Consider the following 17,349-nt stretch of genomic DNA (forward strand, 5'->3'; position numbering starts at 1 on the left):
TCAGATTTATCCCAAAAATGTTCAGCAGGGTTGAGGTCAGGTCTCTGTGCAAGACGATAGAGTTCTTCCACATCATCCTTGGCAAAGCATGTCTTCATTGAACTCGTTATGTATACAGGAGCATTGTCATGCTGGAACAGGTTTGGTCTAGGTTTAAAGGAAAGGCTTAAAGCTACAGCACACACAGACTGGGGGTGAGCGGGCGGGGGGTGGGGGGGTATCTGAGATACTTTTGTAACAGTATACAACCTGAGACAAGAATATACATCCTCTAAGACGTTAGGCCACAGATAGTTCGTGAATTAGAGTAGTTGATGTCTTTCAACAAACACCAGTAAGGAAGGAAATAATCAGACAAACAACTAAGTATGGGGAAGTGGAAAGAACTACAGCTCAGATAGGAGAAGTTGCTCACATGAGCCTGGATATTCTACAGTACTTGGTGTTATGCAAGACTGGCGAGTCTTGAAATCATGTTTTCAGTTAGTCACAATGAATGTTAGAGACTTGTAAAGCATGGAACAGTAATCTCTAGTGAGATGAGCATTATAACTTTTGGCATAAGCAGAATCCCAAAACTGCTCATGTGCCTGAGAACACTACCTTCACACTGAAGCATGGTGGTGGCAGTATCATGTTAAGGAGAATGCATTTCGACAGCAGAGAGTAGGGAATCTGGTCAGGGGTATGGGGCAAGATGGACAGAGCTTAATACAGAGCAACGTTACAAGAAAACCTTTACTGATTACTGACCGGAAAGTTGCGAATCCCAGGTCCACCAAGCTGCCACTGCTCGACCCCTGAGCAAGGTCCTTAACCCTCAATTGCTCAGTTCTAAGTCATTCTGGATAAGGGCGTCTGCTAAATGACAGAAATGTAAATGTAAACCTGTTCCAGTCTACGAGGGAGCTGAGAGACTTTCAGAGCTACACTGGATCATTTCAAAAACAAAGATCCTCAATGTTTTGAAGCAGCCACTTAAATCCAACTGAGAATCAGTGGCAAGAATGGGTAAAAATAACCAGATCTAAATATGAAAACACTTGTAGCTGTTGTACTTTTTGTGTAGTTCACTTTCATGTCACAATAACATACGCTCAACATCTGTCCCACTTGGAGTCCATTTCAGTTGGTAGTTTATCACTTAGTCACTCAAATGATGAAAGGTTCAAAGGAGTGAAAGACATTGTGCATCCATATTACAACCCATTCTATTTTGTGTAGTGAATTATTTATAGGCTGGAAATGCTTTAATTATCAAGAAGAGATCATAATCTTCCTGATCCCCCACTGTCCAGTTAAAAAAAGATAACACAGTGATATAAAGGTAGAGTAAATCATTCCTACGTACAAAGTAAATCAAATCATGCGAACAAGTGACTGATGTTGGGATGTAGTTTATTGACAGGCAGAAAAAGGAGTGAGGAAGCAGAGATTATTAAACTGTACATGGACCACAGGGTCACTGTTCTGCACTGTTCCTTGTTTAGTAGGATTACAGCAACATGAGTCAGGAAATGGAAAGTTTAAAACATCTACATACAAAATTACAATTAAAAAAAAGGCACTAAATTAGATTTAGTCTTTTGTGCAGGTTGCATAAATTCTACATGATCAACATCCTGGATTTTTTCCGGGAAGTCCTTTCTTTTTTTTTCCTCCATACAAAAACAAAAACCCATTCTGTTGATAAGATATTCGCACGCTGCAGAACATTTGCATAATAACCGTGATGTTAAGACCTCAGTGGAAAATTTTAACACCTAAACACACACACTCAGGCACAGAGATTCAAGCGAATTACAGTAGTGCGTCTGTGTGCTGAATACAGCGATAGCCTCTAGACCCACTGCCATGCCCAACATAACATCAACACAGCCACTAGCTAAGGCTTACGCATGCACAGAACGCATTGTGATGGGTACATCATTATCTGCTCCTCAAGAAGCTGAAATTTCACACTCACACGCTTCAGAATTATGAGACCATAAAGGCGTTTCACAGATAACCGACACAAAAACAGCAGAAGCATGTTCAATTAGCAGCAAACTTGCTTTCCAAACGAATTTAAACCCAAGGCTCTCTACTAGACGTGCCAACAATCACCATTTTATTTTTTGGCAAGCTTTCATTTCATAACGAAGACCTAATCCTTAATCTATTTTTTTCTTTAATACAAACTGTCAGACGTCGTAAAACGTGACAAAACGTGTAATATGAAAACGTATTATTGGCACATGCTCACAAAAACAACGAAGGATGTTTAACACCTTAAACGGCGACAAGCTTTCTTTACGTTATTGCTGCGGTGTGGAAGACATGACCATCACACACACATGTCTTTATGTCTTACGTGCTGTAAATGAAGTAAACTGTGACAGCAAGTGGTGGCAGATTATTGCACCGTGAACACTGTGGCACATGCTTGCTCTTGATATTTCATTCATCTATTCACGACGTCCTTCACTGATCCTAAACCTTACACCACAAATGATGCATTACGTATAAAGCATCTAGATTTTTAGGGAGCCTCTGTCTCCACACACACAAAAAAAAAAAACCCCACAATATCGGAAACAGGAGCAGGAGCATACTGACGCTGAGCTGGAGCTCTGCCAGCTTCGTTTCTCTTAATCAAGTTTTGATTATGCTGTTAAAGGTCAGAGATGTGAAGACACTGGTAACAGAAACAGTCCCAGAGTGTGATATAATCATCTAGTGAAACACAGAGCAAGACCGAGACATGAGTAAGTCATCCACAGGAGAGACAAGGCTGCATAGTGCGCATATAGAGCTGAGAAAAAAATCCATCCAGGCGTTTTAGCCAGGCTCTGAGGCTTTTATCACATAAGCCAGCTGCTTCAGGCTCATATGAAATTGCCATTTCAGTAGAAAACTGTTTTTTTTTCTCTCTTCAGAGACAGCCTCTGTTCGTCCTCCACATTCACAAGCACTTGTTACTGAACGAGCGTGAAGGAACCGCTGAGCTAAGCAGTATAGACACTTCACATGAAGGAAACTTTACAGGCTTTTGTAGCCTTTTTGTGGACAGTTCACAGGAAGGAAGATCTTGTCGGGAAGGTAAAACCTGTCTTTCAGGGTCTGGTGATCTCACGCCCAAGAGGATCACTGGGGAACAGCAGCAACACTGAAAAAGTGAAATGACATCATCGAACCCTACACAAGCTGGAGATCAACCAGATTTAGGGAGACGAATCTATTATCTGGTGAACTAGTCTAAATATCATCTCTGTTTTTTTCTTTTCCCGTTTGGCAGGAGGCTGATTTTTAGTGCTCTGAGATTAAGAGCATTAGGGGGGGAAAAAAAAAAAAGATTCATACAGTGGCACCAACTGCTTTGTACAACACAATTAACTTTTTATAGGAATGTAATAATGGCACATTCCTGAGCTGGGTTTAGCACAATTTTAGATTATGATGTCATTTCAGCCATTAAAGGGCACTGAAGGACATGGACATCACTCATCCTCGTCTCTCTAGGGAAAGTAACCGGATCATGGTTCACTGAGAGAATCAAGGAGAATAACAGCAACAAATGAGACAGTAAGAGATACACTGGCATTGAGTGAGGAAGAGAGAGAGAGAGAGAGAGAGAGAGGAGTCAAATACACACCTAGACGACATCTGTATCAGGTTCTGGGGTGACAGCAGAACAAGGCTTACGTGAAATCACAAATATGACTGAAACTAGTTCAAAATCGCCAGCAGGATACGAGTTACTGACTGGACAGATTTCACTTTGCTCACTCAGAATGATACAGAAATGAAGCACCTCTGTGCTCATAGATACATACATAACACACACACACACATTCTGAGGCCACACACGTGTCATATGTGTTACAGTCAGGATTTGAGATCAGGTTAAAGGCAGTTATCATAATATGAAATGTAATATTGGGACATGCCCTAAGTGAACATCTTGGCTGTGAGCTGGAGCTCCGTTGGCTTCAGAAGGCAGGAGTTTCTCAAAAACAATCATTCTGAACAATAACGTTATAATAAGTGGTACCTTTCAATCATGGCACTTGGGAATAAAATCAATAGTTTGATTATTAAAACCATTAAAATTAATTACATCTAAAAACAAAACAAAACAACCTGGGAATCACACTGATGTGTAATGAGAGCTTTAACGTTACTGGTGGACGATCTGACAGTATGATGATGATGATGATATTGCAACACACATGCAGAGTACGCTGAATATCATCGGTACTATTAGCAACGCTGACCATCTTCGAGGTTATTATAATAACAAGGAGTGGATTAGATTTAATCTAATTGCAAACTTTATCATAGCGCCCAGCCATAGTGTCAAAAAGAAAAGCATTAATGTGTCAAAAATGAAATAATAATAATAAAAAAAAATCTGATAGATGTATTCGAATTTTAGACTTGAATGTATTTGCTACTGAAGCGCGCACACACACACACACACAAGCTCATTTTGTCTCCATGCACACAAGTGGTTAACATTATTCAACCCTGAGTTTTGTGTCTCTCACACTGCATCACCTTCTACAGTCAGAGTGGTCTAAACACACATTCATGTGTGTAACCGAGCTTCTTGCTCCAATTACCATTTCAACCGTAACCAACAGTTCAACACACAAACACGCACCAATAATCAGATATATACGATATACCGCAATACTTAGCACACGCTAGAATCAGTATTGTTATGGTGAACATTACGGTGAGGATTTGAGAAGTTTGCCATCAGCAGAATTTTGGCTAGCTATTATTTCAGGTCATTAAAACCGAACAAGGTCTAAAGTTAGCTAATGTTAAGAAACCTCTTATCATGGTGTCATACAAGTTACGTTGAACTTGGAAGTCACAGTGTGGAGCTTGTTGCTTGGAAAGAAAATAAAATAGTTGGGAAAAAAAATAAAAATAAAAAAATAAAGTTTTTAAAACATAAAGAAGAGAATCATCACTCTGAGGAAAAAAACACTGAATATTGTAAATGATAAACAGCACATGCCTATTATGTGGACTCCATCAGCGGCAATGAAGAGTGTAAACCTTTGAAATATAACTTACAGCTAAACAGAACACAAACATAAAAACAGCCTCATAAAAAAAGTTAAAAAGAAAAACGCCACTGATTAGGAACTACAGCAAATTAAAGGCAGAGGCTCAGAAACACGGCTTCCTATTAAAACGTTAGTACAATTGCATGGGTTTAGTACGAAAAGGCTGGGGAAGTCTTCCACCTGCACACACACACACACCACCTGCCGTGACTGTTACACACGTGGCTCTGCGCCGCGCTCGCCATCCGTTTGTTTTGTAACGGCTTTTCGTGCCAGCTGGACATGACACAAACGCTCTTGAGACGAGACGCTTGATCAAGTGACTGAAGGTGGATAACAGCGCAAGAGCACGCTCTCATATCTCACACACACACACACACACGAGACAGGGAGGTCTCTTTCAGTTAGGCAACAAGTAAAAGAAAGGCAGATCAGAACACTCAGAGACACACACAAACTTAAGAAATGGTGGGCTGAAATAAGGCAGTGTATGACCCCACACACACACACACACACACACACACACAGCACATCCTGATTTCACATAGCTTCACTCATCCCTTTGTTCCTAAGGGCGGAGCTACAGTCAACTGATTTTTATCTCAGTGCTGTGTAGATGCATAGCATAGGTTAGCTTAGCAAATGTTACTAAAGTATCATACTGTGGAACTAAAATTCAGGATGTGATGCTGAGTGGAGTGCTCCAGCTGAGCTGACTCAAAATCAGGACCTGCTTTAGAGTCAAATTCAGGCATACAGGTTAGAAGAAAGGTTGGGGGGAGGGGGAGCTCTCACACACACAAAGACACACACACGAGAGAGAGAGAGAGAGAGAGAGAGAGAGAGGGAGAGAGAGAGAGAGAGAGAGAGAGAGAGGGAGAGAGAGAGAGAAAGAGAGTTGCTGTACAGTTGAGTGACTTTAAAGGCAGTTAGAAGCACAGGAGCTTTCCTCAGACAGATGGAGTGAGGCTGAACCTGTCTGTATGCTCTCACACTCACACACACACACTTACACACACGCACGCTCTTTGACCCCCCCCACCCACCCCCAAAGTCAGGTTTAGTGGTCCAGGCTTGGACGCGAGCAGTGGAAGCTGAGGGACGAGTTCAGATCACTGCAGCATGAGCTGCTTGAGATTGTCGTGTAAGATGGTGTCCTTGACGTCCCGGAAGACGAGGCGAATGTTCTCAGTGTTGATGGCCGTGGTGAAGTGGTGGTAGAGCGGCTTGTTCTGCTGCTCGCGGCGTTGGTTGCGGAAGCACGTCACAAGGAACTTCTGCACGTCCTCCAAGCTGTGTGGATCGCCCTCATACTCGGGGAAGAAGTCCTTGATGGCCACGGTCTTGACTTTCTCCTCCAGCAGGTCGGTCTTGTTCAGGAACAGGATGATGGAGACGTTGCTGAACACGCGGTTGTTGACGATGGTGCCGAAGATGTTGAGCGACTCCGTGAGCCGGTTGGTCTGACGGTCCTCCATCAGTACCTGGTCAAACTCACTCGACGATACCAGGAACAGGATGGAGGTGACGCTGTCGAAACACTCGAACCAGCGGCGCCGCTCGGAGCGCTGGCCTCCCACATCCACCATCTTAAACGGGACATTCTTGATCTCAAAGTCATACTCATGGATCCCTTTGGTGGGTCTGCGTGCCAGCAAGATGTCCTGCTGACTCGGCAGATAATCCTGCAAAATTAAATAAGAAAAATAAATCAGACTGGACTATACTTCACATCCCAATAAACTTATCTTGCTTTTTAACGACACCACTAACATTTTCGCTGGATCCCAGGGTCAATTAAGTACCGTTCATTTTATTTGATTAGATAATGTTCATGAAGTTAATAATTTCTGCTGGATGAATAAGATGAAGGTTTCCTACATTTTGTTTACACCCCTAATTACATTTTTTAAAAATTTTTTTTTTACATTTCATTATCTGTGCCACTAGATGGTGCAGAAACGCAACTAAATTCTGAAAGAACCTTGAGCTGGAAATCTACATCAATGTGGAGCGGAAAATTCATGCAAACTATCATTTGAATACTTCTGTTATTTAGTTGTTATCAAATTCTCATTTTGTTTAATCGTAGTCATGGACCCAGAATAAAATAAATCAAATTTAACATGAATAAATGTAAACACATGAAACAAAAAGATTCAAAAACAGATAGAGGAGACAATAGATTAGGCATTGAGATATTATACAGAGATTCTACATATACTGTCTATTTTTCATGCTGACAAACCGAGCAATCAAGCAAGAAGGTCAATTCCTTTATGAATGAGGTCATAAAGCCCTTCATGTTCATTGTGGTGCAGGTCGACAACACGTAGGAGGATATGGAAGAGTGCATCAGTACTGCATGAGGTAATGAGCCACACACACACACACACACTCTAAAAATGTACACACAGATTTGACGACAGGCTGAAAGGAAATTCTGAACTCACACGGATGCACTTTTGCTTTCTGAATGAGGTGGGTGGGATTTATTCAGGAGCATATTTAGTGATAAACAATTCCTAATACTTTATTAGGAAGTAGAATGATCCTAGGCAGATGTATACAAACCCAGCACAAAGAAACACACAAAAGAATGAATACACAAAAACCACTCGTCCTGAGCACCTGTGCTGGTTATTTGTCCAGCTAATGTACATCACTAGGGTTGAGAGGCTTAAGAGATAATAGCTGGTGTTGCAGATGGAAATGTGCACGCACGCACACACACACACACACACACACACACACACACACACACACACACACACACACAAACAGACAGTGTGATGTCCTGTCCGAGTGTGTTTCCATTGTGTACAAAAAACCCACCATTGGGTAATGAGAAGAAGTGCTCTGCTGAGTGGGCTGAGTGGGCATAAAGGAAAATGTGTGTGTGTGTGTGTGCGCGTATATGTGTGTGTGCGCGTGCGTGTGCGTTTGTGTAGAAAGACAGAGAGATAGAGTAGCCTGATGTGTGAGACACTTGGAAATTCTGTGTACGTTGTACTCTCAATGGAAACACACATAAATTTCACACAATCATCTGCTGAACATTTCCACTAGAGATGGGCTCAACACACACAGGCAGACAGACACACAAACACACACACCAACCCAGTTACTCAGTCACTCACTGTCATTGTAACCCACACACATTGTCAGTCTGTCAGATTTTTTTGTTATCCAGTGGTGAAGCCCCTGTCAGTCAACCACACAGAGTCAAGTATAAAAAAACCAGGGGCTTCACTGGTGGAAGATACCAAAAATCTACATACATCAGGGAAAAAAACACCCTGATGATTCAGCTAATCAGCTAACTTCCCAGCAATCTAATGTGCAAGCCAATGAACACATTTTACATTCAGTTCACAGTCAGATGTACGGCTGTAACAGTGGCGAAAGCTTTCAGCACAGTAGCAGCATGTGTACTAAAACTAAAGGATGTGGTAAGGAGTAGTAGTACAGATCCATTGATCTTTAACACAGTTAGGACATTATGCAGCTCATGAGCAAGCTCTCGCATTTAGTGCATCATGGGTGACGTTAGTGTTTGAACCAATTTCTACTTAGGTTTGAAGTCAGGAACCGCACACTTCCTCTCAAAGCGAGAGCACTCACACAGAGCTGCGTTACGTGACGTCAAAACGAGTGCCTGCATCACGCAAACAGAGGGAAACCGACCAATACGGAGATGCGAGTCAACACAACTGGCAACAGCGCAAGCACTAGCGGAAGTGCCATAAACTAAAGCGCTAATAACCGAGATGCTGTTTATGACCACTGAAGACTATTTTCCATTCATACTGAAGACTATTTTATTTTCCATTCACAGAAAACATGTTAATGGTAAATTAATAGCATAGATTAAAAGCTCTTTTTTACTAGGTGTATCGATTACACAGATGATCATGTCATTGTTCACTTCTCATTTTTGTTATCTTGATGCTGACTTGTCTCTGGTGCTGCGTTAGAAAATTTTGGACTAATACCACATTTGTTTGTTAGCCTGTACTAATGCACTTAAAATGCAGCGATCTACAAAAAGTTATCATAAACTTAAGATATTATAGACTTAAAGCTAAAAGCTGAAATGAAAGCACAATGAAAAAATGTCTGTGACACTCATTACTGAAGATCCTTCCACCACACACACACAGTGCTGCTAGGCTCGAGTGTGATGAATAATGACTCAGAATCACACTATCCGCTGTCACCCAGAAGAGGATGGGGTCCCTTCTGAATCTAGTTCCTCTCAAGGTTTTCTTTCTAATGTTGTCTCAGGGGGTGTGTCCATACTGCTCTCTGGCCTCTGGTGTGCACGTTACAGGTCTGAATCTGTAAAGCTGCTTTGTGACAGTGTCCAGTGTTAAAAGCATTATATAAAAACACAACTAAATCAAATTGTACTGAACAACCAAACTAGGTTATTAAATCATGTTAGCTACCACTTTTTTTGTCTAGTTAGTTAAGTTCCTGGGTGAAACCTAACTATCACACTAAATGTTTGACCTGACCGGTGGGCTAGCTAATAAATTTATCCAATGGAGCAAATTCAATTGAGTTTGTTCTTTTTTTTAAAAAAACAAACAAAACAAAACTGTCATTCAACAGTGTGAGTGCAGAGTATGTGTTCACATACAAGACTTTCACTTCCCTCTGTGTGTACGTGTGTGTGTGCGTGTGTCAGATAATAACCGAAACACTGGGTCCAGCAGAATCACAGTTCTCAAAACCTCTACCTGTCTGTCTTTCGGGCCATGTGGTCACCCACCTGTTTATTTGCATACACAGACCAGGCATAACAATATAACCACTTGCCTAATATTGTGTAGGTCCCTCTTTTGCTGCCAAAACAGCCTTGACCCAGCATTCACTTGTATTCTGACACCTTTTTTTTTTTTTATATATATATCAGAACCAGCCATTAATTTCTTCATTGATTTGATCAACAGTAGCTCGTCTGTTGGATTGGATCACACGGGCCAATCTTCACTCCCCACGTGCATCAATGAGCCTTGGCCTCCCATGACCCTGTTGCTGGTTCACCACTGTTCCTTCCTTGGACAACTTTTGATAGACGCTGACCACTGCAGACCGGGAACACCCCACAAGAGCTGCAGTTTTGGAGATGCTCTGATCCAGTCGTCTAACCATCACAATTTCGTCCTTGTCAAACTCGCTCAAATCCTTACACTTGTCCATTTTTCCTGCTTCTAACATCAACTTTGAGGACAAAATGCCACTTACTGCCTAATATATCCCACCCACTAACAGGTGCCATGATGAGGAGATAATCAGTGTTATTCACTTCACCTCTCACTGCTCATAATGTTATGCCTGATCGGTGTCGGTGCCCATGTTAGTGCTCTAAGTAAGATTATGCTTACCGGCATTCCAAGTTTTTCCAAGTTATCCAAGAAATATTTCACCGATTCACCCTGAAAAAGACAAAGACGCATTGGGTCATTCTTACAGGACTTTTGAAACCCATAAATCTTACTTTGACTAAGAAATTTAATAGCATTGGGTACAGTGATGATCTGAAGAACACGGTCAGTCACACATAGGATGGAACAAGTGCAATTCTAAAAGGTCATGAACTGAACTAGTAACACATTTGAGAAGATAAAAAGTGCAATCTATCATCAGAGAAACAACAGACACATAAAAGAGCAACCTAATCATTCATGATGATCTGCAATGCTGAAACAGTTATTAAGAGGTTTAAAGGGCAAGTGAATCAGTGTGTAAACAAAAAGCAAAGGGTTACACATGACGAACAGAGAGAGCACTAAATAAATCACAAACAATTCACAAGTGTTTAATGTAAAATTATATATATATATATATATATATTTGCAAGCTTCATTTAGGAACACAGCTCTGAATAATGAACGCATACTGAATTTAAATCAAAGCTTATCTAATGAGAGGAAAAAAATAAATAAGGGGCATTATTTTGTGCAGTATGTAGAATCTCAGGGATGTTGATCATGGAGTGCTTGCTGGTGCCAGACAACTTTGTTTCAGCATTTATGAAACAATAGTCTCTGTAATATACACAAAAATATCAACAACAACAAAAAAACGAATCAGTGAGTGGCAGTTGATCAGTGATATGAGAGGAGAATGCCCAGACTGATTCGAGCTACTCTAACAACCACTCTACAGCCATGGTGAGCTGAAAAGCATCTCAGAATGACATAGCACATCCATCCATAAGCTTCATTTGCTACAACAGCAAAACACATATCCGGTTCCACCCCTTCCAACCATACACAGGTATTCAGAGGCCACAGCAGGCACAGGCTGACCGAATCCGCTGCCTGATCTGATAAATCGATTTCTGCTGTGACTTGCAGTTGGTAAGGTCAGAATTTGGCGTCAACAGCATGCATCCATGGACAACCTGCCTTGTGTGAACATTTCAGGCTGGTGCAATGGTGTGGGAAAAGTTTTCCTCTTAATAACAATCGAGCATTTGAATGTTGCAGCCTATCTCAGCATTGACGCTGACCACACACATCCTTTTATGGTCAGAAGTGACCCATCTTATAATGGCTACACCCAGCCTAATGATGTGCTGCTTCACAAGTGGTGAGTATTTTAAATCATTGAAATCACAACCATAACAATAGAAGCCAGGGCTGTGGCCTCTGCACTAGAAAGCTGCTGTTACCACAACGAGCAAAAACAAGCCTAAGCTCACGTGCCTTGTGCATTTCCTTCCAAGTAAGCTTTAAGGCAAGGTGTTAAAAACAGGTCACTGCAGTAGAGCAGCACTCTCCATCGACATTTCCTGTAAGCTGTGATCTCGCAGTGCGTACAATGTGCTGTATGTACTCACAGAAGACACCCTGAAGTAAACGCATATGTAGAATTTTTTAAGCAAACCTAACACAAATTGTCAAATCTTCAGTGTGGTCACAGTGTAGCCATGCAGCTTGTGGTGCTTTGATTAGACAAGCTAAGGTGCCTGGACTTGGATTACAGCTGCACATGGCTCTTTCAAAGTGGTGTAAGAAGAGGTAACAGGAGCAGAGTCTACCGTCTCTGAGGATGGGCGTACATAAACAAGCTTCAACTACATGGCAGTGTTTTTCAGTCCGTGAGCGGAAAGACATTTTTCTGATGAGAGATGAGTGCACTGCTAATGTGGTCTGCACTTCCGCTCAGATATAAACATCTCTGAAAGCTCTTTCTGTCATGACTCAAGGGAGAGAGAGAGAGAGAGAGAGAAGTGCAACAAAAACAAGTTTGTAACCAAGAATGGGTGGGAAAACAAAACATGATTAAAATGATTTGCATCATTGGCTGAACAGTAGCCTATACTGTCAAAGCAGCTTGTTAAAAACACACATTGTCAGAGATGACTGGAAGGTAAATATGTCTATAAAAGGTGCATAGGTGGCAGATTAAGAAACGGAAGACTGAGTGGTACTAAATACAAGAGAACCAAATCTTCAGTCCAAAACCCACTAATGTGAAAGTGTGTGTGTGTGTGTGTGTGAGGCTCACCAGCTGGAATTCACGGCGGCGGTCGTAAGCATGCTGGATGCCAATGTCGGCCCAGAGCGAACGCACTGCGGGCAGAAACTGCTGGAACACTTTGGGCTCTACCATGCCCTGGGCCGAGCGTGTGTCGAAGCTCATCAGAACCTCGCCGTATGCCTGATTGGATGCGTCACCCCATGGGATGTGCAGCTTTTCTCGTGCATCCACCAGCACACGAATACCTGAGAGAACACAGACACGCACAAAAAAATGACCACAAATATTAAAAATAAATAATAATGAACTCAAAGTCCATTAAATCAGGTAAAAGGCATCCTTCACATGGGTACCATTAACCAATCTTTATTACACATTCACCCACAGCAATTTTCCTTCACAAATATGCAAATAAAGCATTTGCCCCCAAGAGCAGAATCAGTCCAAACTAGCCATACCTGTTCCCTAAAACACACAACACAAAATAACGGTAGTGTTACATCCAAGATCATTAACTCTCTTGACACCCGACAACCACCAGTCAGTGAGGATGATGTCGACTAATAGGTATGCAAAGAAACTGCACTGAACTCAAAGTTCATGTCTTTTTTTTTCCATCAAACAAGGTGAGTGGGTTAGTAAACAGGAAGCAGTCACAGCTGTCGGTATGAATAGAACACCGGCGTGTTTCGATGGAGAGCGTACAGCTGAGGGGGCAGTGGAGTCGAAACTAACAGCGATTCTCTTCCACTTCATATCTGACTACTGGGCAATCACTGCACAGGTCAATGCTTCCGTTTTCAAAAGCAGAAGGCTGATCTTCACATCCAGAGAGAAGCCAAGATTTTGATCTTTTGAATTCCTGGCAGCAGAAAGCAAAAACTTTAGACAGTAAAGATGGGTGGGTGAAAATATACCAAGATAAGATATTTTCACTAAACAAGATATGCATTGTGATGTACAGGTTACGATTTTCTTTTTTCGTTAACATTAGAAAAAGGAGGGAAAAATAAAATTCTATAATTAAGGCTATTTTCATTCAAATCTTCCAATGGAATTATTATTATACACATTTTTTGTTTTTAAAAATGTCAAGGTATTGTAATGCGATCCAAATAATCAGAATCAGGTGTTCCAATCACTTCCATGGCCACAGGTGTATAAAATCAAGCACCTAGGCATGCAGACTGTTTTTACAAACATTTGTGAAAGAATGGGTCGCTCTCAGGAGCTCAGTGAATTCCAGCGTGGAACTGTGATAGGATGCCACCTGTGCAACAAATCCAGTCGTGAAATTTCCTCGCTCCTAAATATTCCACAGTCAACTGTCAGCTGTATTATAAGAACATGGAAGTGTTTGGGAACGACAGCAACTCAGCCACGAAGTGGTAGGCCACGTAAACTGACGGAGCGGGGTCAGCGGATGCTGAGGCGCATAGTGCGAAGAGGTCGCCAACTTTCTGCAGAGTCAATCGCTACAGACCTCCAAACTTCATGTGGCCTTCAGATTAGCTCAAGAACAGTGCGCAGAGAGCTTCATGGAATGGGTTTCCATGGCCGAGCAGCTGCATCCAAGCCATACATCACCAAGTGCAATGCAAAGCGTCGGATGCAGTGGTGTAAAGCACGCCGCCACTGGACTCTAGAGCAGTGGAGACGCGTTCTCTGGAGTGACGAATTGCGCTTCTCCATCTGGCAATCTGATGGACGAGTCTGGGTTTGGCGGTTGCCAGGAGAACGGTACTTGTCTGACTGCATTGTGCCAAGTGTAAAGTTTGGTGGAGGGGGGATTATGGTGTGGGGTTGTTTTTCAGGAGCTGGGCTTGGCCCCTTAGTTCCAGTGAAAGGAACTCTGAATGCTTCAGCATACCAAGACATTTTGGACAATTCCATGCTCCCAACTTTGTGGGAACAGTTTGGAGCTGGCCCCTTCCTCTTCCAACATGACTGTGCACCAGTGCACAAAGCAAGGTCCATAAAGACATGGATGACAGAGTCTGGTGTGGATGAACTTGACTGGCCTGCACAGAGTCCTGACCTCAACCCGATAGAACACCTTTGGGATGAATTAGAGCGGAGACTGAGAGCCAGGCCTTCTCGTCCAACATCAATGTGTGACCTCACAAATGCACTCCTGGAAGAATGGTCAAAAATTCCCATAAACACACTCCTAAACCTTGTGGACAGCCTTCCCAGAAGAGTTGAAGCTGTTATAGCTGCAAAGGGTGGACCGACGTCATATTGAACCCTATGGATTAGGAATGGGATGTCACTTAAGTTCATATGCGAGTTAAGGCAGGTGAGCGAATACTTTTGGCAATATAGTGTATATATATATATATATATATATATATATATATATATATATATATATATATATATATATACACACATACATATACATACATACACACACACACAATAATTAATCATGATATACTGTTAGAAACGAATGAATCAAGAAGAATCAAGACACAGGTTATATGCAAAAGATACAATGACGATTAAATTATAAGACATGATTACACACAATTGTTCCCCCCCAACAGAGTCCTGTGCGTGCAGGCTTGTATGCCCTCAGGAACATTCCCAAATCTCCAGAAATCTCTAACACACACACACACAGTTCAAGTACAAAATCAGCAGTGTGAGGACGAGTCTGTGCATGTTTACCAGTGTGCAAACAAACAATTTAACCTGCTAACATCCTGTTTGAGACAAAATGACCCCGTTTTGAAATTTTTGGACAAAAATAGAAACAAGTAAAAAAAAAAAAAAAAAATCTTGTTTGATGTGTAAAACTTGTGGAATGGAGAGAAAAATACCACAGAGGATTACGGAAACGTTTCTCAGAGGCCAAAACCACAATCACTTGCTTTGTCTCAAATCGTGGACTATACACCAGATGCACCTGAATGTCTATAGGGTAGGAAATACTCCAACACTCAGACACTAATCTTTTGTGAAATAGGTTTTCTGTTCTTAATTGGTCTGCGGTGTAGCTGCTTTCGTGTTTGGTGCATTAGTCAAAATCAGAGATCAAAGTATAGCATTTCTAGCATTTTAGTATCAGTATAAAATTTTGGTGTAATGAAACGTTCCTTCCAACCACATATTTTCAAACCGCTGATGGTGTTAGATCACATCGCACATGGAGCACACTCTTAGGAAAGCGCTATCTGCCCTCTTCTACATACTTGAGCTCACAGGCATCTCTGTGATTGACAGGACAGAGAGTGATAACATTTTCCACTGGTTTTAACCACTCCCAAAAATCAATTATTCATTTGAGATCTGCAGCAAAAACACTTGTAGACAAAGTTGGTTAAAAGTTAGTCTGACAATTTATTTAAGTTGAAAGGCTTCAGAAAATGAGACATTTCCCGTAAGGGAACATAGTGAGCATCGATGTTCCCTGGTGTTTGCGGTGCATTGTGGGATACATTAGGGACTGAATGATTTTGCGAGTGAGAGAGACAGCACTAAAAATGTCCGACTCCCTGTTCAGTGCCCTGGATACTGAAGTTGGGATCTGATTGAGACACACCCTTTAGTTCCCTTTTGAACAAAAAAAAACAAACACAAAAAAACAACAACTCAACTTCACATTTAAGGCTGATTTGTAAAATGTTACCAAGTACCAATAGCACGGTTTCCTTCTTACAGTTAATGTCAGAAACATAAAACCTGTGAAACCTACCAAACCATCTGTTTTATGCATCAGTCTCCTGCATTTTCTCACTCAGTAAATATGCCGCAAAGCAGTGAGGGTTTTTGCTTAGAGATGCAGATCACGACAGCAATCATGACAACAGCAGAGAGTATAAGAGAAACAGAGCGCATCAATCGGTGTGTTTAACATTGCTGTGCATGATATCATTTAACATCTCAGCTCAACTGTGAAACCTGATGGACAGGGTGTTTTGGCTCCGATGTCTCACGTGGATGTCGTTTTTAATCCTCTAGATGTACATAAGATAGTCCAGCGAGTACGTGAACAATTCCTCTCGCGCCGCTGCTGCTGCATGCACATAGGCATAAGGAAATAAAATAATATTTACACCTAGTTTCTTTTTAAATATGCAAAACATTAAAAAAAAAGAAGGCTAGCCAAAATAAACAAGCCATTAAATAAACGCTGCTTTAAAACCGATGATAAAAAAAATAAAAGTAACAGGGGATTTTTATCAATAATAAATAGAAATAATGCCTTCTGTGTGGTTTCTAACAGGTGGCAATACATGTTCTTCAAAACTGCGTGTGAAAATAATTGTTTACCTAAAAAAATTAATAAATAAAATTAAAAAAACAACCCCCCCCCCTAAAAACTCAGATATCTGAATAAAATCAAAACACAGCTCCATGCTGCAAAGGTTTCCTATTTCTGAATGTTAAATAAATAAATAAACAAATAAACAAATTAATTAATTAATTTATAAGCTATAATTAAATAAAAAATTATATAGATCTTAACCTGTCAATTGCTTTTCCCATTCCAGCAAAGACAGTGGGACAATGTTTGTGTCCCTAGCAGACGTGAATCTGATTAGTGGGCAATCGAGGATAGTAAATTACGACCCATTTTCTGCTAATGCCTGAAGTCGATCTGTCTACATACACGTGCAACATGCTTTTAATGATGTTTATATGATGTTAGAGATATATATGGTGTTGTATATATAAAAGCTTATACACACATAGATAATATATTATATAATATACACACACACATATATACATATACACTATATTGCCAAAAGTATTCGCTCACCTGCCTTGACTCGCATAT

General features: G+C 41.2%; 1 protein-coding gene across 1 annotated transcript in view; it reads right to left on the reverse strand.

Moving 5' to 3' along the window:
- Window positions 1-1,359: 1,359 nt before the first annotated feature.
- Window positions 1,360-17,349, reverse strand: part of gna13b (guanine nucleotide binding protein (G protein), alpha 13b) — a 24,437-nt gene continuing 8,447 nt past the window's right edge. Inside the window, exons 2-4 of the mRNA XM_058376304.1 lie at window positions 12,588-12,805; window positions 10,457-10,507; window positions 1,360-6,748 (exon numbers count right to left, since the gene is read on the reverse strand). Of these exons, the coding sequence (XP_058232287.1) occupies window positions 6,176-6,748; window positions 10,457-10,507; window positions 12,588-12,805 (842 nt within the window). The 3' untranslated portion in view covers window positions 1,360-6,175. The remainder of the gene's footprint in view (window positions 6,749-10,456; window positions 10,508-12,587; window positions 12,806-17,349) is intronic.

The sequence above is a fragment of the Hemibagrus wyckioides genome, linkage group LG02 (assembly GCF_019097595.1).
Source record: "Hemibagrus wyckioides isolate EC202008001 linkage group LG02, SWU_Hwy_1.0, whole genome shotgun sequence".
Classification (NCBI taxonomy): Eukaryota; Metazoa; Chordata; class Actinopteri; order Siluriformes; family Bagridae; genus Hemibagrus; species Hemibagrus wyckioides.